Source organism: Sturnira hondurensis, unplaced genomic scaffold (genome assembly GCF_014824575.4).
Source record: "Sturnira hondurensis isolate 20B ecotype Veracruz unplaced genomic scaffold, ASM1482457v3 Scaffold0004322, whole genome shotgun sequence".
Taxonomy (NCBI): domain Eukaryota; kingdom Metazoa; phylum Chordata; class Mammalia; order Chiroptera; family Phyllostomidae; genus Sturnira; species Sturnira hondurensis.
Window position 1 is genome coordinate 4,084,758 of NW_028076953.1, and position 27,529 is coordinate 4,112,286.

Sequence of the window (27,529 nt, forward strand, 5' to 3'; positions counted from 1 at the left end):
CACTCCTCTGCTGGCCTATCTGCGCAGGAATGTGTGACCTCGGCCAGCCTGCCCTGTACCCTCACTGGGTCCGAGCTGCCACCCACTGCTACTCCGGCTGCCTGCGTGCCTGGGTTGGGGGATCTTTCCTTCCTGACCCTGCTCTGCTGCTGGCTCCACCCCTCTTACCGTCCAGGTTGAACAGTTCGTTGTTGTCAGACTTCCGTGTAGTTCAATTTTCTGTTCTTTGGCTGTGTCTCTGTTTACCGAACCTTTGTTGTATTCAAACTTGGCTGTGGGAGAAGGCACAGTGTTTCCACCTACGCCTCCATCTTGGCAGAAGTCCCCCCAGGAGCAGGCTTCTAATTAAACACACATCTTAAGGATTGGCTGTAATCCCTTTGCGGAGACTTCAGAGAATGGGCGCTATCTTCGTGCTCTCCCCTGCTGTGGTCCAGAGCACCAGTATCTCCCAGAGGGGCGCTTTCCCATGTATCTGGTGCCCCAGTTTTTGTGGCTGCCACCCAGGGAACACCTGATCGCCTGGCTCTGGTGGCCAGGGGAGCTTGTGTGCATGGGTTCCGCTGGACTGTAATAACCGGAGAGACGGTTATTGGCAGGCTCCCCCTGCCCAGGGCACAGCGAAGACAGCAGACTGAAACAAATGCCGTCTTTGTGTGAGAGAGGCCTGTGTGCTTGTCCTGGAGCTTTAGTCCTGGTGCTGTACCTGCAACCTGGGAGGTAGAGCACCCTGCTAGGAGCCTTCACAGGAGTTCTCGGGGAACAGGCTGGTGGGCAACACATCTGCACATTCTCTCTCAGTACAGTTCACCAGTTCTTCCAGAAAAGAGCTTACACACTTGTCTAGAGCCCTGATTTTGTAACTGCCACCCAGAGGACACCTCCAGATTGCCTGGTGGCCGGGGGGTTTATGCGTGCTGTAGCATAGGACTATATATATACTTGCATATATAATTCAAAATGGACTAAAGGCTTAAATGCAAGACCTAAGACCATAAAGCTCCTAGAGGGAAACATAGGCCATAATAAACTCCTTGACATTGGTCTTAGCGATGATTTTTTGGATGTGACACCAAAACCAAAAATAAACAAGTGGGACTATGTCAAACTAAAAAAAAAAATGCTGCACAGCAAAGGTAACTGTCAACGAAATGAAAAGTCAACCTACAGAGTGAGAGGAAATATTTGCAAATCATATCTGATGAGGGGTTAATAACCATAATACATATATAGACAACTCACAGAACTCAATAGCAAAAAACCAAAACCAAAACCAAAACAAACAGGAAAGAAAAAAAAACCCACAGAGGACCCCAACTGACATTTTCCCAAAAAAGACATACAGATGATCGACAGACACATGAAAAGATGCTCAAAGTCACCCATCATGAGGGAAAGGCCAGTTAAAAGCACAGGAGGTGTCACCTCACTTGTTGGAATGGCTATTATAAAAACTGTAAGAAGTGTTGCTGAGGAAGCGGAGAAAAAAGAATCTTTTGCACCATTGCCAGGAGGGCAAATTGGTGCTGCCACTATGGAAAATAGTATGGGGGTTTCTCAAAAAATTAAAGATAGAACTATCGTATGATCCAGCAATTCCACTTCTGGGTATTTGTCCAAAGAAAACGAACAGTAGCTCAACAAGACACGTGCACCCCCCGTGTTCATGGCAGCATTATTTACAGTGGCCAAGACACGGAAACAGCCTAGGTGAGCATCAGTAAGGCATGGGTAAAGACCGTGTGTATATCGCAACGGAACATTCTTTAACCCTGAGAATGATATCCATCGCCTGTGACAATGTGGATTGTGAGGGCGTCACACAGAGTGAAATAAATCAGACGGTCACACGTGCTCTCACTTATGCGTGCAATCCAGAAAAACAAAACAAAAAACCCTGAGCCCATGGATGCAGAGAATATGGTGGTTGCCTGAGGCAGAGGGTAGATGACATGGGTGAAGGGGGTCAAGGGTACAAATTTACAGCCATAAAATGAGCATGGGAACTAGAATCAACATTACAGCACATTTGGAAGTAACTAAGTGGACCTTGAAAGCTCTCATCACAAAAAATATATTTCTGTGATTGTGGTGATGGGTGTTAACTGGACCCGCTGTTGTGATCATTTTGCAATATGTACCAATACCAAACCATTACATTGTACCCCTGAAACTAATGCAAGGCTATATCAACTATACCTTAACCTTTAAAAAGATAAAGACAGAATAAAGTGAACGCGGTGGCCCGCGTGGTTTTTCAGCAACTGCAGACCTCCTACGTGTGGTGCCGTCATCTGATAGAAACCTTGACCGACACATCAACAATCCTGCAGATAACTCAGGGACGCATAAAGTGCCCTGCTAAACGCTTCGGTCAAACCAGAAGAACAGATATGACCTATTGGCCTTACAGCCGCCCAGGGGGCAGCCACCAGGCCCTGCGCTCACCTCTGCCTTCGTGCAGGGCCCTGCTGAACGGCTTCAGCTGCTTCTCGTAGAGGATGGCGCTTTGGGTGTACTGGCGCCGCAGCGCGGTCCACGTCTTTTCTAACCTCGTGATCTGGAAGAAAGAAAGATGTTACCATTAAGGAAAGGGCCGTTTTAAAAAAACCTCTTGGTTTAAGTTGTGGCATAAATGACAGATGCACAGGGTAAACACGTCTGAACTCCGGTTGGCTTTGCTCTGACCGCCCATCCCGGGCAGCTTCGCCCACCAGTTTCCTGTGCGCGCGCACACCGCTGGAAAATAAATAAATGCATGTCACACTCCACGTATTCTTTGTTCCTTGCTTGGAAATCATTTCACATGCATATATAAAAAACAGCATTGAACAGCTTATTTTGTTACACTTCTGCATAATATTCCATTTTTCTGATAAACCATACTTTAGCCAGTCTCCCAGAGATGAAGGTTTCCAACCTAATTTTCTACCACAAAAGTAACTTGTAAAGATGTTGCAAATGTGTGCATGTGTGAAAATGTCTGGAGGATAAATTCCCGGAAGTGGAGGGGCAGGGGCAGGGTACATTTATTTAAATCTGGAGGGGAGCTGCCAGTCTGTTTCCTCAGAGGTCATAGCGATGAGGGTGTGGGAACGTGAGGTGCAGTGGGTTACTGTCCCTGTAAGCAGGAATGTCTGAGACACACTGGAGTGTCCAGGGCACGTGACGCCACCACTCATTCCCCTACACTTCTTTTGGGATAATGGAGTCAACCTCAGCACGTGCCACTGACTCTGACTGCCCTAAGAACACCGGCCGCCCACGCACACGCTGCCACCAGCAAACCTCAGTGTCTGAAGTTTTCTACATGAAACTGGGGAGGGAGGGCACTAATATTTAGAGAACCAGAGCCAACTCAGGTATTTGAAGAATTTCATTTAATCCTTGCAATACCCTACGAAGCAGGTATTCTGGCCTCATTTTACAGACCAGAAAACAGAAGAGATTAGGTAACTGGCTCAAGGTTTCACCGCTGGTAAAGGGCAGAGCTGAGATTCATTTTGAAGGCCTCCGAGGGCTCCTGTGTGCTCCATGTGAAAGGGGAGAAGGGTCAGCACCAGCAGATTTTCTGGGAAGGGAAGGGCTGGTCTGCCTCTGACCACCCACACGCCGCCGCCCTCTCCTCACATTCCCACATTCTCCTTCTCAGCCCTCAAACATCCCCCTCCTGAAAGAAGCCCTTGTCTCTCGGCTAAGCCCATATCCCGCCGGGTGCAGGTTTGGGTGGTGACACACAGAAATGACATGCGTCCTCTGGGGTTTCCCTGGGTCTACCACTTCCCTCCCAGGCAGTGCTCTGGCTCACCCCAGGGCCCTGAATTCCGTAGAGGACTAGGTCCCCTCACTGCTGAGGGCTCTAGGAGGGAAGTGCCTGAGGCTGCTGGAGGGGAGGGAGCTGCCTACAAAGCCATGTTACCACGCTCTGGGGATAAGTCCCTGACCGCTGACTTTGAAGTCATGCTAAAGCCACAAAACACCCCCTTTACCACGCTGTGAGGGAGCTTTGGGCTGGAAGACCGTACACAGAGCTTAGCTTGTTGGCTCAGCCCTCAAAATTATATGCAGGTTTGGATATGAGCAAATAAATCTGATGCAAATTAAAAACACTTGAATGAAAAATTAGAACTCCTGATATTATAGAAGTCAGTATATCATGAAAATATGGCTGAGTTTGCTTATTTCCAATATCAACCCTACTAAATTCCAGTGCACGTAAAGAATTTTGTAAACTCTTGGAACACTACATTATAATTGGAACTGACAGCCCCCTCCCCAAATTTTCCTGGTGAAGGAACTAAGTTGTTTGGCTTCATGCTTTTAAAATGACCTTGCTGTAATCCAAGAAAATTATATTCCTAACATGTCCTGCAGGACACGTGACAGTAGCTGTCCTCCCTAGTGGCAAAGCTGGATTTCCGGTGAGGACAGAGCAGGACAATCTGTGGCTATGAAACAGCCAAGCGAGACGACAAGCAGTTTGGGCCGCGCTTTGCAGATTGGGCTGCACAGCAAGTCCTCTCCACACCTGGGGCTTGGCAGACCGGAAGTGGGGAAGCCGGATCTGAGGACGCGGGACTAGGACCCTGTTCCTCTCCGAGGTCTGCTTGCTTTCAAATACCGGCTTTCAGCTCTGACACTCATCCTAGAAACAGCCTGTCAAAGCAGATCAGTTCAAAGTGCCTGATTTCAGGTGGTTCAGAAATTTGAATTTTTTAATAAGAGGGTGTTTTAGGTGACTTGAGGAGCATTCTTTGAGATAAACCACTAGGGATTCTCAGATCTAAGCTCCCAAATGGCTGCCGCGCAACTGGTGATGCAGATGGAAGCAGTCTTTCTTATACAACACACCTGCCCCAGACGTATCACCCTCGTTGGTTCTTCAGGGCCACTGTTCTTGAGGATGAATCTTACTGCACCTCAAAGGGAAAGTGTGGGCTGTGGGCAAGTACCCTCTGTTTTGAGAACAGCCAAAGTGCGTAGGACACTACTCTTGGTAGATTAGTCAAAGCAGCTTTCATTAAGATCCAATTTACCTTTTGAGAGTGACAAAGATCATCTGTGATTTGCTACGCACGGGCTTGCAGAACACTTTGTAGAATGTGCGGTGCGCACGGGGCTGCACCAGGCCGGTGGAAGTTTACCTGCGGCATTTCCAGCGCTTTCATGATGGCTGAGAACGAATAGAGGTCCCCCATGGAGTCCTTCAGTTCCACCGCCACCTGGATGATCCGATCGAGGGTGGCTGCTCGGTCCTCCAAGGTGCCCGTGCAGCCCAGGATGTCCACGGCAATGCCGATGGCCATGGTGCTGTGTCTGAGAGGGAGGAGACTAGTGGTCAGGCCCAGGGTCGATGGGACTAGCAGGGAATGAAACCAAACCAGCCGGGAGCAGGACTGGCTTTGCGCCACTTGCTGCTCATGCCCTGAGGTGTGCTGGTAGCTCACACAGTCTGGCTGCCGATTTCAACACAGGCCACGCCCACCAGGACTGCAGCAGGGCTGGACAGGGCCTCAGAAGCTGCACTTTGCCGAGACAAAAAGGACAGATGCCCCAAAAAGGACAGATGCCCCAGGACAGGGCATTGCTCAGGCCTGGACCGGGGGGTGTGAAGAGGACCCTCCTCAGGTGAAGTCATGTGGCTCCTCGGACCTTTCACCATGAGAGGTCCAAGGAGCCACCAGGCCCCCCCCCCCCCCCCCCCCCCCGCCGATACATGGAGAATCCTTCCTCGGGGAAGCCCTGGCCCTCCTCCACTGGCCTCCCCGTCCTGGGGAATGGAAGAGACAGAAAGATGAAAGAATATGCTTGATCCAGAAAGACATGAGGGTATCAGAACCAAGAAAGGAACGGGGAGCTAGGGATGGGGTATCTGCGACTCCGGTTAAGGGGGCAAAAGTGAATGGGGGCAAAGACCAAACAGTAGACCGGCGGGGTGTTCCTGTGAGGTTGGACTCTAAAACCACAGACGCCTTGTTTGTCTTGGCTACAGCCCTCCCTTCTCTCACCCTGAACTACACAGGTCGGCCTCACAGACCCAGAACAGGATGTGCGTGACCTTCTGTCGACAGGACAGTGGGACCAGTGGGGTGGACAGTATGAATGGGGTCGCAGGGCAGCCTCCTCCATGGGTGGGGGCAGGCAGCACAGCCCGCCGTGGCTTCCTTCCCTCTGAAAATCAGAGCTGCGGAGTGGACTGCGCTGGGCTCACTGGCCCTGATCTCACCTCGTCCAGGCTGCAAGACCAGCGCTGGAGGCGAAGCCCCAGCTGTAGCGTGGTCACTACAATACATGTCTTTGGCTCTCCGGGGCCACCTTGTCCTAAAAGTTCAAAGCTAAGGACGCCACTCTATGGCCACGCTTGTCTCTGTGCCCATGGGTGTGAGTGTGTTTGTACACATATGGGGTGGGCAAAGGAAGGTTTACAGTTGTGACTATGCAAAACAGTTTGTTCTTGTATTATTACTTATTAGTCACTGTATGGTTTTCCAAACTAACAGCTGTAAACCCACCTTTGCCCACCCTGTACATGTGTGTGCCACCCACTCGCTGTGACCTTGGGCTGCTCCCTGGCTGCCCCACTCCTCAGCTTCTTCGTCTGTGAAATGGGAACGGGAGTGTGAGAGAGAGAGAAAGACTGTGCATGGGTGTGAAAAACCTGCCTGGCACTGGCGGGCACCTGCCAATAGTGCTTGTCACAACAGTGGCCTCTGCGGTGTATCTTCCCCTCTGTATCCTGTGCCATTTCGCCCGTTTGTCTCTTTTCCTTTATCTCCTTCCTGATTTCTTGTCTGTCTTAATAAATGGATCTGAACATAGCCTTAAAGTCTATTTTTATCATCTGTGGTTTATTGAAGAGTTTTGTTACCCGTTTGCAAAGCATCAAAAATTACATCTAAATGTAATGTGATTTTAGATGTAATTTTTAACTAATAGTAAACTAACTTCCCATGTTGCGTTCAGTCTATTTTTTATTCAGTGCTTCCCCCCGCCCACTATGTTTTAATAGCCCTTAATAAAAGACATTTTCTACCTCCTTAAGACCTGGCTGTATACCAATGGTTAATTGGAAAACTGTCTATTCATCCAACTGACGTTTGCCTGCAGCCTCCTGCGGCCAGCACTGTGGGAAAGAAGCTCCGGCTGGCACGTCCGTTACGCAGGCTCCGGCGGTCGGCAGTGGGGGCATTCACTGTTACACTCAGTAGGCTTGGAGTGGGTGAGGTGGTAAATTAAAAAATAAAGGGTGGCTTTGTATTTGACAAGAAGATGATGTTATTTAGCCTTTCGAGACCACTGCAGCCTTGACCTTTATTTAAACACATGGTAATGAAGAAAAACACTCCCCAGACTCCAGCAGGAAGACCCACAGGTCAGCCTGGACAGGAAACAAGCCGAGGAGTGGGACCCCAGGCAAGCGGGCCATCAGAAGAAAGAGGAAATGGATGTAAACAAGAGTGGACGCCTGAAAATAGCCTAGAGAGAAGCCCTAATCCTGCCACCCTCAGTGTGGGTCCCGTGCCCTACATACCTAGTGAAACTGATAAAACAAGGCCTGGAACTTGGGGTTTTTCAGAGCAAACGTACCATGTGAGAAACAGGGAAGTTGGTGGCACAGCACATCACTGTTGAAACAGTGCCCACTGAGTCCAACGGAGGAGAAGTTAGAGGGCCTGCCAGGCCCCTGGGCATGGGGACGGAAGAGGACACCTGGAGAGAGAGGCTAGAAGCTGGAAGAGTCTGACCAGGAAAAGTAGAACAACTCAGAAAGCAGACCCGCAATTGCCCAAAGGTACTCAGCAACAAGGCTGCCCAAACCGGGCCCCTCTCTCCTCTGAAACCTGCTGCTCTGAGAGCCAGAGAGGAATTCAAGGGGCCAAAAGCAGAGGACACCACTGCTCACCTTTCAATTATGTCCAGACGCAGCTGGTGGCCATAAGGCAAGGTAATGAGTTCCAGCCCCGAGCTCACGCCCATGTTCTTCCTCATCTCTTCAGAGACTTCCAGAATCCTGGCGACCTGTCAAGAGCGCAAGTTGAAAGACACTGGATCAGGAGTGGGCACGAGAGAGGAACCGCACTGAGGGCAGCAGCGTGGACGCACTTCCTGCCCTTCCTTTGGGAGCAGCAGCATCTGAAAAGACAGTTTTTACACGTGGTGTCTGGAGGGTTTGCATACACATGCTGGAATACAAAATCTGGGAGGAAAGCACCTAAATTGGTCCACAGAATCTGCAGATTTGGTGTTTCTACCCAGCCAGAGACGGCGCAGGTCCTGGAGCCTCTGGCCGAGGCTGGGTCCCGCTGCGACGTCCCGCTGCAGACCGCAGGGCCACCCGCCCGCCCCTGCCATGGGAAAGTGGGTTGCGTCCAAGCGCCCCTCTGCTGCGCGCTTCAACGTTCCTGTTCTCACTTAACAGCAGGGCTGGCTGCCATTACCCATAATTACGCCCCTCCGGGGCTCAGCAAACGCGCCATACGTCTGGAAACCATTAGAAACGTGTATAGAGATTTGAAATCCGAGGTCTCAAACACACTCCTTCCTTCCCTGGAGGGTTTTCCTCAAGGAAAATCTTCATCTGTCCCAGCCAGCTCTCCGGTCCCAGATCCAACATGTAATCACAGTTTATTGGAACCAGGTATTTGCTGGCCATTTATAGTTATTACCTGTTACCTTAAAATGTCGCAACGAAGTCAATGGGACTCTGAAATGGGACTCAGGATGCCTCAGTGCCCCGGCGCACTAACAGTGCGGCCCTCGGACACCGACCCCGAGCCTGGACACATGGCAGGCTGGGGGCAGTTCCCCTCCTTGATCTTCGGAGTTGCGCCCAAGCACAATTATCCTGGTCACGTGAAGAGTCCAGATGTTTTCATAATAGATTCCAAGAAACATCTGGAAGTTTGGCTGATGTTATTAAGCCTGACCCTTCTGTGGTTGAGCAAGGATCTGCTGTCAGCCCTGGGGAAATAAGCCTGTGGGTACTAGCTGTTCAGGACTGGACCCCAAAACTGGACGCACAACTCACACCCTGCTCTCTGAGCCTCAGTTTCCCCTGCTCTAACGCAACTGCTCAGTCCACCTTTCTCAAGGACTTGCCAAAGGATCAGATGAGCTTAAAACCCCAGTGAACTATCTGAAAATACAGCCTGTGATCCATCAATCATGTTGAAGGGGGAGGAATTCTGGCTCAGTCTCTGGAAAGAGGTTTACACTTTGACCATGAAAAGGCAGCCCAGATGTGCATCCCACCACCTGGGGTCACAGACTCTTTGCTCACGTGTTGAGACAGCTGCCCCGTCGGAGGCTCCAAAGCCGGCACGTCTGTGGGGCGTCCCCCGACCCACGCGCACTCTGTGTAGCAAGACCCAAAGGCTCGCCATGGACTCAGTTTTGTTCTGGCTCTAGCATCCAGAGCAACCCCTGCTCTGACTGAGAAGCCCCTAGTCTATCTTCCTCCAGTGTAAGCACTCAATTCTCCAGTCACTTTCCGGGTTTCTACCAGAAAATACCAATACCTGCTTGCCCTATGGCTGAGCTCTGGGACCACCGGGCCTGTGCTCACATGGCAGCGCCTGGATCAGACATCCTGGGAAACACTCAGGGCTGTGCAGATCACAGACACAGAGGGGACGCACATTTCTAGAGCATCTGCTACAAAACGGAGTGGGCTGGGCGACATCCATGCCCACGAGGAGGCGTTCCAGCCTCCCTCTGCTCTTCAGATCTTAGCGACCTGGTTCTGCAGGCTCCCCCGACTCTGCATGCCCCTCAGCCTGCTGCTTCCAGCCTGCGCTTAACTACCAGCCCTCACTTCCAGCCGAGGGGTCACTACCCAGGGGGCCCTGACAGGTGCTGGGGGCGTGGTCTGCCCTCCTCCAAGCTGCCGAGGGCAGACCATGGTCTGTCCAAGGTCCGAGGGCGGGCCTTCTAAACTTCAGGGAGATCGCCTGGCTCAGCTCACTGCCTCTGCTGCCCTCAGCAGAAGACCAACTGGCACTAGGTCCTTACGGGCCTGTCTCCCTTACTGAACGGCAATGTGCTTTGAAGACAGCAACTGGGAACGGGCCCAGAAGTAGAGACTCAGAAACACGGAAGACCTACCAGCACCTCCCCTACCCCACTTCCACTGCCCACGCAGAGCGAATCTTCCAAAAGCCAAACCCTCCCACCATGGTTTTGACACCTGAGTTTCTGTATGTGTGTGTCGTCTGCCGCCTGGAAGATGCTTTTTGCATTCTTCATCTGGGTAACTCCCATTCAGCCTTCAAAAGCCATCCCAGACATCCCCACCCTGATCCCCTAGCTGCCCTGAGTCTGGATCCTGCCTCAGAGGCCCCACAGCTCCAAAGTCTTCCCCTACAGAGCATTTCCTACCTGGGTGGTTGGTCCGAGTGCCTCCATCGCTGTCCCTCCCCACCGCCCCCACCGTGACCTGGCCTGGCTCGTAGCAGACACTCAGTCAAGGCTGAATACAAAGCACTATCAACACTTAGCCTCCTCCTGGGCCAGGCATTCTATGGAGGGTGGGTGGTATTATTCTCCTCCTTTTATGGGTGGAGAGAGAAAGACTGGGACAGGCAAGGAGAGGCAGGATTAGATTCAGGCAGTTCATCCCCAGAGGCCAACTTCTTAACTAGAGGCCCTCACTTCCAGCCACTGCAAAGACGAGGCGGTGGGAGAAAGGCTCAGGTGAATGAGGCCAGGGTGGTTGGTGCCCTTTGCTGGGTGGGAGTGGGGCGGAACATTGCAGGCATCCTGGGGGTGCTCAGCTCCGCCCGCAATTCTGCTGGCCCTTCTGGGTGCCAGCCCTGGGCTCTGTGCACTGCGTGGGAAACAGCACTCGGGCCTCAGGTGCTGCCCAGTGCGTCCTGAGCTTCAGGGTGGCCCCGTCCACCTGCCGCTGTGTGTGGCAGGGGTAACCCGGCCTTCATCTGATCTCCCTCTCAGGGTCACGGGTTGCGCCTGTTTTGCTGGCAGTGGTTCCAGGAAGAGGGGGAGGAAATGGCATGGACTCGGGAGGGAGGAAGGAAGACTAAGCGGCCCTGCCCTTGGGGACAGGCAGGCAGGTTCCTGCTCTGGTCTGTGCCATGGGGGCTCTGTCTTCCGGGGGTGCTGAAGGCAGAGTGGGCAGTGCGGCCTCGCCAGGGGGCACAATGCAGAGGGAAATGAGCAAGAATGAAGGTAGGCTGCACATTCCTTCTGCTGGGAAGAGACTCAGAATCTAGCCTCTGGGCTGCCTAGGTACTGAGAAGGTTCTAGACACCCTGCAGAGGGCTCGGGCATCTCACCTCCCCCATTACTGCCAAGCCCTGCCTGAGGCCACAAGGAAGAAGGACCCACTTCCTCCCGGGAGTCGGGCTGTTCTGGCAGCCCGGACCCAGGCCTCCCCAAGGAGCCCCCTTTAAGGAGCAGCCGACAGGCGGCCAGGCTCCTGCCTGTCAGCGTGGCTCTGCTCTCAGATCCAGGGCCAGTGTTACTTCCTAGGACAGGAACCCTGAATCCTCTCACTGCCCAAACAGGTTTAGCCTGCTTTAAAGTGGGAAAGAATTTCAAGGGACAAGTTATCTGACCACTGGTGATCACTGCCCAAGGACACTCAGCCAGCCGTGCAAACGGCCAGCCCGGTGCTTCCTGAGCAGACCCCTCCCTGCTGTCTCCTCGGGGGGCCCTCCCCCTCCCCCCATGCACACCTCACCTCCCAGGCCTGGCCATGAGGTCAACGGAGTGATCCCTCAGTCCTGTTTTCAGGAAGGGGTTAGGTACCCCAAAACAGCCAGCAACTGCCTACCGCTCCTCAAGGCTGTTTGGGGGCCTCCTGCCCGCCAGGTGCTCCCCCAGTCACCTGGGAACGCCCTGAGGAAGGGGAGGCTTGAAGACGTAGGCGATTAGTTTTAGTTTTGGTAAAGCCAGTTCCTAAAGTAAGTCCTGACCATTGTAGCTAATTGACTTCACTGAGCTACACATGAAAAGGGGCCTTAAATCCCACAAAGACCTCGGATCTGTTGCTCAAATGCAGGGACCGGTCTCCTCATACTGAGGGGCAGGCTGAGCACCCCTCAGCCCGAGACACCTGCTTTCCAGAAATATCTCTGAGGAATGAGACTGCCCCTGGGCCACCTATGAACAAAAGACACCCACAGCTAAAACGAACACTTGCAAAACAATGAGGTTGATGTGAACATACATTCATTTAGCCACATGGAAAGAGAGTCCTATCGTGTTAGATAAAATACCAGGGTTTGGAATAGCATGTAAATAGGGGTGTTATTTCAATGCCGAACAACCAGACCTGCACACGCTTCTGTCCAGCCTCTACTCACAGAGTACATGTCAGCCACGGCAATCACCCGAAATCTGGCTTTTGTGTGATTTTAATTTTTTTCTCTTAATCTGTATTTCATAATTTTTCTAAATTACATTTTATAATTATAATTTTAAAATTATAACCATTTTATAATTTTTCTAAATTGAATGAGTATGACTTATTAAAAAAATCTAGGTAACTTTCAAATGCTTATTCATCCTAAAGACCATTTCAGTAACAACAAACATGTCATGTGTATGTGTGTATAATGAAATAAAAACAACCAAGGCTCTGTTTCTCCAGAAACTACGTTTTCATCTACAATCTATGTTCCTTTGGACTTGACCCCACCAGTTCGGGCAGATCTGAGGCCAGGGGAGAATCTGAACGTCGGCACCAGCTGGGAGGAGGACTCCGAAGACACCAGCGGGGGCTGCGGGGGAGGAGGTGTGGCAGGGCAGCAGCCTGCCACACCTCTGTCCAAGGTGAAGTTTACAAGCTTCCTACCTGGGCGAAGGTTATCCTGGCCTGTGGTTCCCACCCCTTAAATAAATCCCCACACTGGGGTTATTTTCCGCCTTTTCCTGTAAACGAAGCCCTTCAAGGGTACAGCAAAGCCAAGTGCAGACAGATCCCCCCTTCCAAACTTTCGAAACCCAGAACGAAATTCCGAATTACCCCCTCCCCTCACCCCCGGCACCCACCTTGCAGTCCACGCTCAGCATGTGCTGGGCGATAGCCTTGGGGTCGTTGCTGGTGAACAATTCTTTTGCACGCTTCAGCATCGCTGTCTCCAGGGGCTTATTCTCAGGGGGGAGGAGCTTCGACTCAAAGTCGACGGGCCTGAACGAGGAGCTGGTCTCCAGGAGGGGCTTGACAAACTCGCCCCCGGAGTCTTGCCCCCCGTCTGTCCGCACTGCTGCCGGCGGCTCCCGGGGCTTTGCCCTGTCATCGTCATCAAGAATTAAGTAGTTGGTGCCCGAGTTCCGGGGACCTGCTGTCCCATTCTGCTTGGCTGTCAGCAGCTCCACGTAGCTGTCCTGGGTGCCAAGGGGCAGCCTCGCCCCCCTGCCACAGCCTGGGGCACAGGCTGGGTTCAGTTCACAGTAGTTGGCCTCTGAGTTGAGCCAGGTGGATGGAGATGGGGGAGCCTTGAGGAAGGGGGCCTTGCAGGGCTTGGGGGGGGGCTTGGGGCACAGCTGGCTGTCTGAGCCCCTCAGCGCCTCCCCTGCCCTAGCGTCCGAGGACACCCTCCGAACCACCGCTGGGCTCAGGGTGGGCTCACTGCCCGTCCTGAAAACAGGTGAGTTTGGGCAGGGGCCTGCATCCACGCCTGAGGACTGGGGGGGCACCTTATAGCCTGCAGAGGATAAGAGATGGTCAGAAAAAGCTCAGCTGGGTGCAGAACAAACCAAACTAACAAACTAGAGTGACGGTGCCCCAGCCCTCAATTCACGCCAGTGAGCCTGGGCGTCCACCTCCCAAAGATGGCTCAGTGTGACCACACCACGCCTGATCTAAAGAAGTCTAGGCCCTAGGGCATTCTGGGGACCCAGTTGGCCCAACCCCACAGTTTGGGGGGAATTTGAGTCCCAGTTAGCTGACCACTGACAGCTAGGCTGCAATGTCATTTTATGGTCATAGAAGGCAGGACAGTCAGAGCAGGAAAATACACGGAGTCCAGAGAGCAGGGAGTAACTCCGAAACACGTCTTTAGCCACACGGCATTAAGAACTCTGAGTCACTCTCCACGTCAGGGTGGATCCCAGCCCGCTTTAAGGGACAGTTAGAGCCACATGCCGGGAAGAGCAGGGAGACGCAGTGATGGCCCACAGAGAAGCAGAGTGTGAAGGGCATTAGGAAAGCCACCTTGTGGTTCCCAGGGAGGTCAGTTATAAAAGAATGAAACACATCCTATGGCTACTGACATAATTACTTGTTGGTTCGCCATTCCCCACACCCTTCCCCTCCTGGCTGTGAGAAGAGGAGGAGGAGGAAGAGGGGTCTCTGCAAGGCTGCTCTGCAGGGAGCCCCAGGATCAGCGCCCACCCTCTGTCCTGGGAGCGGACCGCAGGGCTGGACTCGCGTCACGAAGCCCACCAATTAGCAAAAGGGCTTGGAACCAGAAACCCTGAGCTCGAACCCGGGCTTAGCTACCTCCCTGACAGACGCCTCTGGACAAGGTACTTAACTGCTGGGCCTCAGGTTCCTCAGCCCAAAAAGGGATAATCATGCTCACCTTGAAAACTGTTCCGAGGCTTTGAGGCTGGCGTACATAAAGCATCCAGCTCAGTGGCTCACACCTGGATACAGTCCTGCAAGCCTCCTGAAGGCTCGGAACTTTATGTCTTTCTCAAGTTAAGTGAGCAGAGAAAACAGCCTGAAGGAAATCGGGGTAACACTCTCAACCCCCTCCCCGCAAATTCCCCGTGACCTACCGATCGGCAGGTAGCTCTCCGACTGGTGGGCTTTGAGGGATAAGGCCCGGCGGTCCTGCATGTGATCCAGGCAGGCTGGATGGCTGCCGCTCTTCTCTTTATTTCTGAAGCAAAAGGCAAGTGGGGCAGAAACCTATCATTAAACCACAAAACCTTTGGGCAACATCACGGAAGGACTGCTCAAAATGCAAGTGCCACTGCCTACTCTAACCGTCCAGGAACGCCTGCTGGTGGAGCACGTTTCTCACAAAGGTGGGTGACCCACCACTGTGCCTCGACTCCCTCCCCGCATCCCCACGGCCATCCAGCTGGGTCCTGGGAAGCCCCCTCTGGGCCTTTCCCGCCAGCTGATCAGAGCAGGATAAAGGTTTCAGAATACCTTGGAAAAATCTGATGAGCCGATGGAACATGTCCTTTTAACAGAGCCTCAGGTTATTTACAGACCCAGGAGGAATGACTTGTTTAAATATGTGCAATTCCACGGTGACATAACAGTGTCACAGTTAGTTTCCATGTCAGTGCAAACCTCAGGTGCCCCAAATAATCCGCAGGATTGCCTGGGGGTGACTGTCACTGCACCGGGGACCCCAAAGCCAGCCTCACTCCTGCTGAGCTGGTGGTCGGCTGGGAGCACAGAGCACAGCCACCCAGGGAAAAGGTGGAATAACTTGCAATACAATTAGCTGGCATTCCTTTGTCCTTTGCCCATTCAGACTGGGAATTTCTCTGATTAGTACCAAGGAAGAGAATCTCTCTTTTGCTAGAAGAGAGAGCACTGTACCAGTCAAGTTGTAATGAACTCTAATCGGCCCTCCCACAAGCTTATGTTACAGAAATCACAAAGTTTTTTCCTACCTTTGCAAGCACCAAAGAAAAAAAAACAATCCGAAGGGGGGGAAACCCCACCCTGAATTCCCAGCCACAGAGAAATTCCAGCAACCCCTCAGAGATAAGTGAGGGCAGAGGGCAAATTCCAAAAGGCAATGGCTTCAGAAAAGTGACACTTAAGCAGTGATCACCAGGAGCAGTGGGACTCCACTGGCCAGAGCACCAGCCTGGAATGCAACCTGGCTGACCGCACACACCTTTGCCGAGGCCGGCTGCCCGCCAGCCAACCGGCAGGTCCAAAGACAGGGAGTGTGCTGGAGCCAAGGAAGTGGGGAGGCGGGCAGGGCGTGGGGCCACTGCTGACGTTGGGCCTGCCCCACCCCCACGCTCAGACATTTCTGGGCTTGCAGCCTGTGCCCGGAGGTGACCGGTGATGGGCTTAGGGAGCTCTGCTTTCAAAGGGCAATCAGAAGAGGTGCTCTGTGGGGACTGTCTCATTCCTTAGGGACTCTCTCGGTTTTTCTTTTGTTTCCTACCTTTAAAAAATAATTGTATTTTAAATCTGGGTCTCCCAAAGCAGACCAGCAGGCCTTCCCCCAGCACCGCACCCCTCAGGGGGTCAGTGTGTTGTTGAACAATACACTCCGGCTCTGTTCACATTAACTCCCTGTTCGTCAGCTGGGCAGCCAACCTCGACTCCCAAAGGAAACAGAAGGAAAGGGTACCTACCCCTTCAATATTTTAAGGGATCTCAAGCCCAGTTTTATTACTACGTAAAGCAGAATTTCTAAATACCTTAGATAAAAGTTCTTCCTCCCTTCCTGCAATTGCACTCAGTTGCACATTCCACTGCCTTCCAGAAATAAGAATTATTACATCATTATTGACACTTACCTGGCACCTACTATGTGTCAACACTGTCTAAGCACTTTGCACAGCATGACTCGCCTAGCCCTCACAAGCCCCATCTTTCCAGATGAGGGAAGGGAGGCCCCGAGCAGGCCAGCAGCTTGCCTGAGTCCAGGTGGGCGCAGGCCGCAGCTTCCTAGTAGCACTGCCGTAATATGTGTCACTCAGAATCCTGTACTTTACCTCTGATGTTTTGTATTCTAGAAATGGCTGTTTATGACATTTCCTTCTGGTCCATAAGTGGAATAAAATACATTGGCTTAAGTGTGTAAACTTAGCCAGAGAACGGAGCTGTGTAAGTGAGGGGGTGGGGGCGATCTTCGCCTACCAGGCCTGCCTCTTCCTCCTCTCCCGGCACAGTTTGGATTCTGTGCACAACACACACCTGGAATCTCAGCTGCGCTGGGCGGGGGGAGGGGGGACGGGGTGGCAAGGGTCCTTACCCACATAGGGCACCAAGGGCCAACAGCAGGGTGCTCCTCTCCCATCCCCCAAGGTTCAGACTGAAGCCCCGAGCTCTTGACACCTGCTGTCTTAGGCATCTCACCCCCCTTCCCACTGAGCCAGCCACCCTTTCCACGTGCACCAGGCCTTAATCTAAGCCCGCAGGCCCAGCCCCCTCCTGACACTCCCCCTACACTGTTGCTGAACGCCGGTGCTCAGGGGGCACGCAGTCCCATCTCAGATGGGGAGACTGGTTTTCCCTCCAAAGTCCACCTGCTCTGGCCCCTCCTGTGGTAGCCGACTGTCCTCCTCCACCTTCCCCACATGCAGAAGGGTCCTGGGAAGCCTGGTGCCTGCCCTGCCCACCTCTCCCCGACTCCACCCATATAGCCTGACCCTCCACCACTCACTACCTGGTCTTTCAGCTCTTCCCTTTCCCCGCCCCTCTTGCACATCGCTGTCTAGTTCCACTCTTAGGACGTTTTCTTCACGTGTCAAGTTTTTGAGACTCCCTCAAACCCCTTAGCCTGGGCTTACGGCCCCATGGGCTGGCCAGGGCCCCTCTAAGCCTACCTGCCCCTTCCAGGACCCTTTGCTCCAGACCCACTATTTACTCGCTCCAAGCAACTCTTGCCCCTTTCTGGCTCTACCCCCATGCTCAGGCTGAGCCCTGCCGGAACACCCCCTTTGTGGCGACTACCCGAATTTGCCCTAGCCTTCAGACCAGCCGGACCCCCGCCTCCTTCATAAAAACCTCTCCTGGCCAACCTCCCCCCCCCTTGGCAACCGCGTCATTTATTTTTGGCACTGACTCAATCGGGAACGGACCATGCACTGCTTTGTGACAGCCATTCCAGTCACACTTGGCACCCTATTAATTAACATCTTTCATTGTTCCTATCCCAGGGTGAGCTCCTTGCCTGCCTAACTAAGCCTGGCCTCCTTCAGAGTGCCCCTCACCTCCCTGAGGCCCCACCTGAAGGGGCCCTGACCCACCTGAGGAGGTTTCCTCTGGGCAAGCTCGGCTCTCGAGCCTGGACGCTGCCCGTGGTGAGGCTCAGCCTCTTGGCCACGTCTGGCCTTCCTTCCACGAGGCTGCCCTCCCGGGCCCGGCCAGGGGAGGTGCCATAGCGCTCCTCCAGACACCGCAGGGGCATCGTCCGGTTGACGGGCTGGAAGATGATGGCTCCGCTCTGCTGGGAGATGGGCCGGCGATTGCCCACGTAGCAGCGCACCAGGCCGGGGATGGAGTCGAAGCTCTCCGTCTCAAACTGGTACTGCACGCGGCTGTAGACCTCGCTGAGCCGAAGGACTGTCCGGTGGATCTTGAAGTGCTGAGCGAGGTTCTTCCACTGACAGGTCAGAACAAAGTTTCCGGGGCTGGACAGAGAGTCTCGAACCAGGAAGTCACCGTCTCGCTGCACGAGGTTTTCTGCCACCTTGGGGACAAAGTGGTGAGTGAGGAGCAGGAAAGGCAAGCTGACCTTCCTTTCCAAAGCTGCGTTCCTCCTCCACACGTTGGCCAACAGACGACAATGCCATTTTGTCTGTTTCCTCAACTGGGTCTTGGCTTGTTGAAATGTCTAATTCTTAGAAGACCCATTCATTCATCTAAGTACTACTTGCTGAGCACCTACTATGTGCCCAGTGCTGTTGCAGGCACCAGGTGCACAGCAGTGAATGGAGCCAATCGGAGCCCCCATCCCGTGGAGCCCCAGCTGCAGTGGGAGTGAACCAGCCGCGGGGGTGGGGGTGGGGGGCGGCGGCGTGTGATGTGGTGGAGTGAAGGGGAAAGTAACCTGGGGGGTAAGAAGTGCTTGGGGGAGGGGCCGGGGGACGAGTGGTCCTGAGGGTGTCATGAGGCGACATTTACGCATACCCGAAAGGGAGGAGAAAATCTGCATCTGGCGGGTCTGACCTCCTCGCCAGTGACCCTGAGCACACTCACTCCTTGTTGCAGGGCCGGGACCCCTCGTTCCACCGAGTTGGTGGGAGCACTACACCCTTGCACACATCACATATCAAAGCACTCGTTCAGTGGCACACACCAGTTGCTCAAAAATGGTTAGCTGTGAGGAGGCTGATGTTTCTAGAAAAAGGAGGATGTGCGCTGTGGTGTGGCGTGGCCATCCTGGGAGCCAGACTGCCCGGGTTTGACTCTGGCTCTGGGCATGACTCTGCACGAGCTGCAGCCTTGCGCTGGGGCTCGGCCCCACGACCAGCAGAGCAGGGACAGTGTCAGCGTAGAGCAGCCCGCGGACTTGAAAGGGCTGAAGTGGCAGCTATGACTGTCCTTGTTGCTGCTGGGCTCAGTCGTGCAGACTGCAGTGACTTCTCGCTGAACTGTCACACGCACGGCAAGTGGGAAACAAACTTTACCACCATGAGGAGAAGGCTGGCAGTGCCAGCCACAGATTTTATAAACTTTGACAATTTCTCCAGGCCATTCCAACATTTGATCAGTTAGCTTAGAATAGAATGCTACCATGGTTACTTTTAAATTGCATCTTTGCCTTAAAAAAAATTTTTTTTCACACAGAAATTCCATTTCTTGGACTTGAGCCTGAGGGAACAATCATAGTTGTGAACACAGCCATTATGGTGGAGAGGGCCGGCCCGAGTGCCCGTGAAGAGCAGTGCGTGTGCAGGATGACACACACGGTGCTGGGGAAGAGCACGTCGCAGCTGGAGACACTTCCCAGGGCATGTCACTGAGTGGGGAAAGCGGGCTACCAACAAGGGTATGACATGATCTCACACCTGATTTAGAAAAGTCTGGGAGAATTTATATCAAACTGTTCACAGTGGTTTCCTCCAGGATGGAGAATTATGGGTAAGAGTGACATTTTCTTCCCTTTTTGCTGCCTGTATTTTGTATGATCATATTTAAACTAGAAAAAGAGGAAAGACTAAGCCTTGTTTCTTTGATAGTGCTGAGAAATCTGCTGCATTAAAAGGCAATTCACGGCCTATGCGCTTCCCCTCACCCCCCACTTGCCTCTCTCCTGTCATGTGGCCTTGGGTGAAAGACTGGCCAGATCAGGTTATAATAAGAGCTGAAGGAACATTCTGCACTTATTTTACCTTTCAGTTTCTACATTATTAAACAAACAAAAAACCCTTTATTCGTAGCAATCACTCAAGCAGCGCTCTCACAAAGTACATTCTAGGCCACGGGTCTATGGTCACTGATACGAATCCTCTTCTTCCCGTCTCTGAAATAGGGGGTTGGGCAGTGAAGAAATGGCGGCCCCACCGGTGCACAGGGCCCCGCTGCTCTGGGCCACCCGCCTCAGTGATACCCCTCTCCTTATCGGAAATCAGGCCGCTGCCTTAGACAGGAAGTGGGCTCCAGAGGGCATGAGGCTGCAGGCAGCCAGCCAGGGACTGAATCATCCGAACCGCAGCCCGGCCTTGTTCTTCCGAGGTACCACCCTGCGGCTGCTGCCTCCTGCCCGCTCTGTGTTTGCAGACCACAGAGCACCTGCTTCTTCCTCATCCGTTTACCAGGCACGTGGAAATGTACTTTGGTTGTCTGACCTTAGCTTTTTCCAAGGTGTCCTTAGAAGCAGGCCACTTTATGGTATTTGTTTTTGGCTAAACTGGGGCTCACTCCTACGTGGCCTTGGCACATGACCCCGCAGGGCCATCGATTTGGGTGTTGTGTGAGAGCAGCTGGGTGTGTGCTGGCGGGGAGGAGGCAGGTACCTGTCGGGGGATGCGGCCGTGGTACCAGGCGTGGCTGCGCAGGTCCTCACTGCTCAGCAGCAGCTCCTCCTCCAGCTCCTTCTTCAGCCTCTCGGGGGTTCTGTCCATGACGTGCCTCTCCTTGGAGAACTGCAACACAGAGCCAACAGTGACCACCCACCCTGCCAAGCCAGCTGGCCAGGCCAGCTGGAGACCATGGTCACCTCTCGGTTGGCTGCTTTGCAATCAAACCAGTATGTGCCCAAAGCCCTGTTCAGGTCGGGGAGCCTGGGTAATGATTACAATTGGCTGTGACCTTTCAATTCTCTGGCTGTAAGTGTGTAGCAAAATTTTCACCTGCACAACGGGACTGTGATAGGGGAGTGGGCCAAGCTCTTCCTTTCATCAGTCTACTCGGGTAACGATTAGAAACATTGGGAGGGGGGCGGACAGGGGCACCAGAGGGAGAGGTGCGTAGGCACAAGGCGTGTTTCGGCCGAAGGGGAGCTTCCTCATTCTCCGTCAGGACTGTCCTGGGAGCTGAAGCTGGGAAGGACAGTCCCCAACTGGCCCACGGCCCTGCGCCTGTCACACAGCGCTGCCCACCGTGCGGTCCCTCGGCTGGTAGTGGTGGCTCTGAATTCTCTGGCAAACGCCAGTTCAGGAATTGAGTCAGCCTTTAGAAACTGTTAGCTGTGACCTTGGACAGAGTAATTTTATGAATCTGATATTGAATCTAATAATAGAAATCTAAGTCTATATTTTGTCTATCTTTTTAACTTCATTTTTCTAATATTTTAAGACAGACTGGAAGTTGAAACTCTAAATCTAAACAGACCACTGGCCCTTCCCCTCAGACAGTCTGAGACGCCCTGACCTGGGCCCCTGCGCAGCGGCCAGGGCAGCAGGTCTGGGCGGGCGACACGGGCTCTGGTTTAATTCAGAAACCGCGCCCACTCACAACTCGTGAACTGCACTTGGACACCTGCTCGGCTCCCAGCAAACCTGGGCTCAGGGACGGCTGGCTGAAGGTCATGGGAGCAGGAAGTGGCCATGTCCTTGTGTTTTCCCAAGCTCCCTTGGTCAGCCTCAGAAGACCCTTAGGAATGCAAAGCCGGCCTCATCACACTGCTCTGTAACTTCCCAGGGAAAGCGCCCCAAATCCTTCTCCACCAAAGAAAAGAGACAGGATTTGACAGCTGGATTCTCATCCCTGAGCCTTGCTGGGCACGTCAGCCCAGGAAGGCACCAGCCACAGAATGAATGACTCGGGGCCACTTCCAAGGTGGGGCTCTGGCTTACTAATTGTTTACTTCTCCCGCCTCCTCTTCCCCGCCATGGTGCTCTCCACAGTGCAGGCACTCGGGAGGGGCATATCGGAGGCTGGTGTAGTCTGCCTCGCTGCCCGCAGGAGTGAGCAGCGCTGTTGGACCCGGTCTGCTCCCATCATTGACTACGCACGGGCGCTTCCGGAGACGGCTCACTGTAAAGACTTGTGTGTGGAATGCACGTTGTCAGCCAGGCCCCTTTCACTGCTAGTCTATTGCCCACCCTGCTCCCAACAGGTTTTAAGTTCACCAGAGGAGAAACCCACGTGCCTTCCTCCCAGCTGCCCTGGAGCAACGCCTGGATAACTGGGTGCTTCATACCCGCTGAATGAACGAGTACCCCAAATGAGGAACCTCGACGACACTCCTGGGTTATGAAGGTTCCTCTTTTCTCTCCAATGATTGAAGCCCTACTTTAGCTGGGCATATGGACACACAGCTGAAGGATGACATCGTTGGCTATGTGGCTGAGTTCCGGCCAAGGAAAGGGAAACTGCAGTGTTGGTGGGACTTCTCAGCTGAGATGTGATGGCTGGAGCTGCAACACCATCCTGAACCATGGGAGCCAGGCACACCCTGGAGGAACTGGAGGCATGAAGGAGCCCGGGGCCCTCCTAGCTGTGGGGGTCAATATCCCAGCCCGGGGGACCTGCCTCCAGGTCTTCCATGGGATTGCCTGCATGTTTAAGCCCACTATTTTGGGTGCTCCTGTCACTGGCAGCTGAGCCAAATGCCAAGGCCACTGTGACCTGGCCCCTCTTCAGCCCCCCTGACAGCCTGCACGCCCAGCCTGCACCCCTTGGTCAGAGCCCTGAAAAACGTCGAGACGGGCAGGCCCCTCCTCTGTGTGACCCGCCAGTGAGCGTGTGTGGTCCACGCGTCCCTCCGGACTCTCCTTCCTCCCTGACGCCCGACACCCCGAGCACTTCCCACCTCTCCACCTACTCTTTCCTTCTCAGCGTCTCTTACAAGCAGCTCGGTAATTTTAGCATTTTGTGTACAACAATCTTTCAGTCCAGGTTCTGAGATAATACTGCTTTACACTCGCTACCAAAAATACAAAATCGGCTATCTAATGACTTCTGTCCCAACCCCTTAGAGGAATACCCACAATTACTGTTCTCCCCTTGTGGACTGTCAATGGGCAATACAGGGAGGTACCCAGTGGGGAGAGAAATGAAAATTACTAAGACTGACCCTCCCAAATAATTTGGGAGGGAAGAGCAGACTTCAAAAAATATACCCTTAAGCTCTTGCATAACTTGTGAAAATTTAGGAGGTTACACAATGGCTAAACTTGTATTTGAGAGGAGGAGGAGGGGAAGACGCAGGGAGAGGGAGAGGAAGGGGGCAGAGGAGGGCGTGGGAGGGAGGGAGGGAGGGAGGGAGGGAGGGAGGGAGATCAGAGCAAGCCAGCAACAGCAAAGAGCTCTGCTTGCGGAGCTGGTGAGCGCGGGCTCCACCGCACAGAGCTAATGAGAGCTTCTGCCTCGCAGGAGATGGGGGTGCGGGTGACGGCGTGGACTCCAGAGTCACCCGCATGTGGTCTCTCTCATCGTTCAACGGGTTATTTGGGGATGGATATGAGCTAGAACGTTCACTTACTGTGGTAATCACATATATTAATGCAACTTTTGTTACTTTTCCCAAGTGCCTATGTTTTACGAGACCTTGACCTTGCCACCACGATGCTGCTGCTATAGACAACTACTTTGACAGGCTGCCATCTTCATGGTGAGTGAGGGGTGCCCACACGCGGTAGAAGAAAAGTTAATAAAACACACCCATTTGTATCTTCGAGAGCACTGTGATTGACATCTGTGCTCCCTGGAGACAGGAATGAGCTCCCCGCTTCCTGGGATGGGTCACATGCATCTGCCACATTTGGCAGAATTCTGTTGGCTTCCCCAAACAACTGAACTTTTGCTAACAGCGCCCCCCGCCCCCTCCACTCACCTGCTGCCTCTCTGGGAGGAGTCTGAATTTTTCCCTGAGACGCAGCCATGTCAGTCATGGCCTAGAAGGCTTTGAAGTCTTTGGACTACAAAGTAAATTCTAGCAATTTAAAGTAATGCGAGGGTACCTCTGCCCTCAGCAATGGTTCCGCTCACCTGTGCCCTCTGAACTGTGACACTGCTCATGCTGAAGAACCCTCCCGCCCGCCCTCGGGCCACAGGTTGAGGAAAAGACAGGAGAGAGAAGTTTCCACCCATGTAATATGCACAGCATTGCTATTTCACACATGGGTCAGAATTAGGCAGGAGAGCGACAGAATAAGGGGTAGGTCCCAGCACTCCAATAGCTTCCAATCTTGGGAAAGTAAAGAGGACACAAGCATACCCTAGCTCAGATTTTCCCCTTCTTTCACCCTGGTTTCTGTAGATATCTTTGGGATCCAACGTGCCTCAGAGACTGGCCTGATCCAAATCATTCTCAATTCCTCTGTAGGCACAGGACGTCGGCACAGGACAGTGGGCATCTGGGACAGGGGGCGTGGTGACACACAGCGCAGGTGGGATGCAGCTGTGCTCCCTCAGAAGGCCTACACCAAATAGACACGCCCTTTGGGTTTTGTTCTTCAACTACCAGACCGAGAGAGACAAGCAAGAAAATGAATGAAGAATGAGTCTTTCATATACATGCCATGGAAGCTACTAATGACCACATGTGGTAACACAACTTGTCTTCAGTTTGCCCCTAAGTTTAAAGGTCACTCTTGAAGGCAAGTCTGACTCCTTGTTTCAGAGCTTCTTATCCTGAGGGGAGAAGGTGGTGGAGAGGGGAGGCCGGGGGCGCGGTTGGCGATGCCAGCAGGAGCTCCGCCTGCACAGCAGCTGAGGCCCGGCCTCCGGACAAAGGGAAGTTGCTGGGCTTTGGCTCAAGAACATCCTGCCCATAGGTCTCGCCAGTTTCATCCGGGGCCCAAATCCACCCACGGCCACCATGAGAGAAAGATGCAGGCACAGCCCACATCTGCTGTCCCGCAGCTGGCCCTGAATTTGATCCACCAGACACTTGGGAGTGGTTCTTTTGGGGTAGGGTGTCAGAAAAGGCGCTAGGTATACAAATTAAGCAATAAGCAGGCCTTGAGCAGGAAAGAAAAGGAGGAAGGGAGCACGAGAGGGAGAAAGGGTAACTACTGTATCGTGATTCCCCACTCACATGGCTCCCATTAGCTCTGGGCTGACAAGGAAGGTAAATTGGCAGCTAAGGGAAATGCAGGGGGCGGAGGAGGCCCACGCTTTGTCACACTGACTTGAAGGTTAGTTAGGAAATTCATAAGTTTCTAAAATTGTTGCTTTCCATGGCAATCTGAGCCTAGCTACATCTTTCTTACTTTTGCTAGTGTGTTCATAACCCGGACCGCAGCAGATGTAAAGCACTGTGTTTGAGCGGAGGGCTGGCCTCTCCTCTCTCCCCACAGGACACTGAGTGGAGGAGTGACTTTGGACCAGAGAGTTTACCTCTCTGTAAAGCCTCAGTCTCCAGGTCTGCAACGTGGGCATAATAATATGTGCTGAGAGGTTAACAAGGATGAAATGGATGCATACCTGGGTAAAGCACCTAGAACCTACCCTGGCACATCGTCAGCACTAACTGCTAACTGTTTTTATAGACTTGTATCAGACTGCTACTCATCCCGTGACAGCAGGAACACTTCAGGTTGCAGGTGTCACAGGTCTGATGCACAGCCATTCTGCCGGGAGGGAAGCAGTTACGGGCAGTGGCCGGGCGCCTGAGTCTGCCTGCTGGCTGCCCTGCAGAGGGTTCTCCAGTCCTCTCGGGAGACCTCACAGCCTGCCTGCCACAGTACCTCTGGTCCAGTTACAAGGCCAGGACCGGTCCCAGCTTGCTGAGGTTGGCTGGCTCAAACACTCAGGCTTATCTCTATGACTCTGGAATGAATGTCTCGGCAGCCCCACAAGGCCCCCAGCAAGTCTGGTCTAGACAGGCCGGAATAGCCGGGGCCCAGGAGCTGGTTGGGAAACACATCCGGCGGCTCACAGCCAACTCCACAAACGTGCCGGGAACGTCGATGAACACGGAAACCCACATTTCAAAGTTCTCCAAGGAAGAAAACGCTGTTCCAGCCCGGGGGGAATGGCGCTGGGGTCTCATTTCTCGAGGGCTGCATGACATGAGCACCTGCATTTCAAATCAGGCAAAACAATGGGATCTGAACTCCCAGGAGGTTAGTGTTCCTACTGCCTGACAGGCAGGGTGTGCGGGGAGGCCTCTGTGGGAAAGCCCAGAGGAGGCTGCAGACACTCATTTGCATGTAGGAGACAGTTGAGAGGATTAGAAAAACATGGCATCTGCATTATAATTCATATTGATTTTACTCTGTCCCTCCGGTAAGAAAAGCTTCCCAGTTCCCACGGAATTTTAAATCGTGCAAATCACCAGCAAAAACCCTGTCCCCAGGCCCAGGAGTTGTGGGCGGGCAGAAGGAGGAAGGCTGTGGAGGCGCCAATCCTGACTAAGCAACTTGCCAGCCCTGGGCTGCCAGCAGGAGATGACGGCCCGGTCCCTACTCTCACAGAGAGCTGGTCTGGGAAGACCACACATAGAGAAACAGCTGAATGATTCCTGAGCTCTGGAAACACAGTGCCTGGGTCTGGTTCCCGCACCTCCAGCTCTGCAGCCTGCGCTAGTTACTTCTTTGTCGTTTTGATTTCTCCTGTGCCAGAGGAGAAAATTCCCTGTGGTCCCAGGTTGGATGGGGAGGAGGAAGAAGAGGGTGGGGCATCAGGGTTGGCCCTGGAAGATAAAACTTGAGAACAGGAAGGGTATTTGGGGCATCTGAGTAGTTGGGCCTTTGGTGGATGGAGGTCCTGAGGAGGGTTGAAGCATGCTGAAATATGACAGTGGGCCTGTGACATGTGTGTATATGCACACACACACACACACCACCCCTCTCCCCCCCAGGACAGCTCCATATTTTCTCCCAGCCTGTGGTTCAGACCCCACCTTCCTGACCATTGCTGGTCAACCTGGGTGAGGGCCCTGACTCAAGCTGGCTCAGCCAGAGTTCTTTCTGGGATCTTTCTCAGTGGAACTGAGTAAAGAAGAGACTCTACCCACGCTGTTGACAATGTCATGAGACTTAACTATGGGTTGCTTTCATGCTTTCCCTCATGTTTCCTGCCAGGTGGATCCAAGTGTGCTGAGAGTGAAATCAGTGTGCAAAGAGAAGGAGCAAGAGATGGGGTGTCTGGGGGCACGCACGTGCTAAGGCCCAGCTGATTACATCAACCAGCAAATTCCCCTTGTAATGAGGCTGGTTTGCACTGGACTCCTGTCTCCTGTGACCAAAGAAGCCCTCATCCAGGAAGGAGGGGGCTGCACAGAGGGGACCTGACACTGCAGGCTGAGGGCCAGACGTTCCCACTCCAGGCAGAGGAGTGGGAATGTCTGCCCAGTTATCGGGGGTCAGGTCATAAATTATTTAAATGTCTGATCACTGTGTGGCACACATGAAGCTAGCCTAATACTGCAATTGAAACTGCAACTGTCAACTGCAACTGAAAACCAAAATTGTTTTAAAGAAAAAAGCAAAGAAAATCTCTGCCAAGAAAGGCAACAGG

General features: G+C 53.1%; 1 protein-coding gene and 1 long non-coding RNA gene across 5 annotated transcripts in view; one reads left to right on the forward strand and one right to left on the reverse strand.

The window, feature by feature from the left end:
- BCAR3 (BCAR3 adaptor protein, NSP family member) overlaps positions 1 to 27,529 on the reverse strand; it is a 116,895-nt gene that overhangs the window by 6,657 nt on the left and 82,709 nt on the right. For 3 of the 4 annotated variants that reach the window (XM_037045518.1, XM_037045517.1, XM_037045519.1), the window contains 7 exons: positions 20,635 to 20,763; positions 17,923 to 18,365; positions 14,746 to 14,849; positions 13,012 to 13,667; positions 7,904 to 8,019; positions 5,145 to 5,316; positions 2,449 to 2,560 (listed from right to left, as the gene is read on the reverse strand). In XM_037045518.1, coding sequence (XP_036901413.1) covers positions 2,449 to 2,560; positions 5,145 to 5,316; positions 7,904 to 8,019; positions 13,012 to 13,667; positions 14,746 to 14,849; positions 17,923 to 18,365; positions 20,635 to 20,763 — 1,732 coding nt within the window. Of the gene's footprint in view, positions 1 to 2,448; positions 2,561 to 5,144; positions 5,317 to 7,903; positions 8,020 to 13,011; positions 13,668 to 14,745; positions 14,850 to 15,600; positions 15,868 to 17,922; positions 18,366 to 20,634; positions 20,764 to 27,529 lie in introns of those variants that run through there. The other variant, XM_037045520.1, reaches the window with a different exon arrangement.
- LOC118986543 (uncharacterized) lies at positions 20,759 to 27,397 on the forward strand. The gene is made up of 4 exons (XR_005066403.1): positions 20,759 to 20,867; positions 21,416 to 21,898; positions 23,593 to 24,630; positions 25,558 to 27,397. It is a non-coding gene; the product is annotated as an uncharacterized LOC118986543 (long non-coding RNA).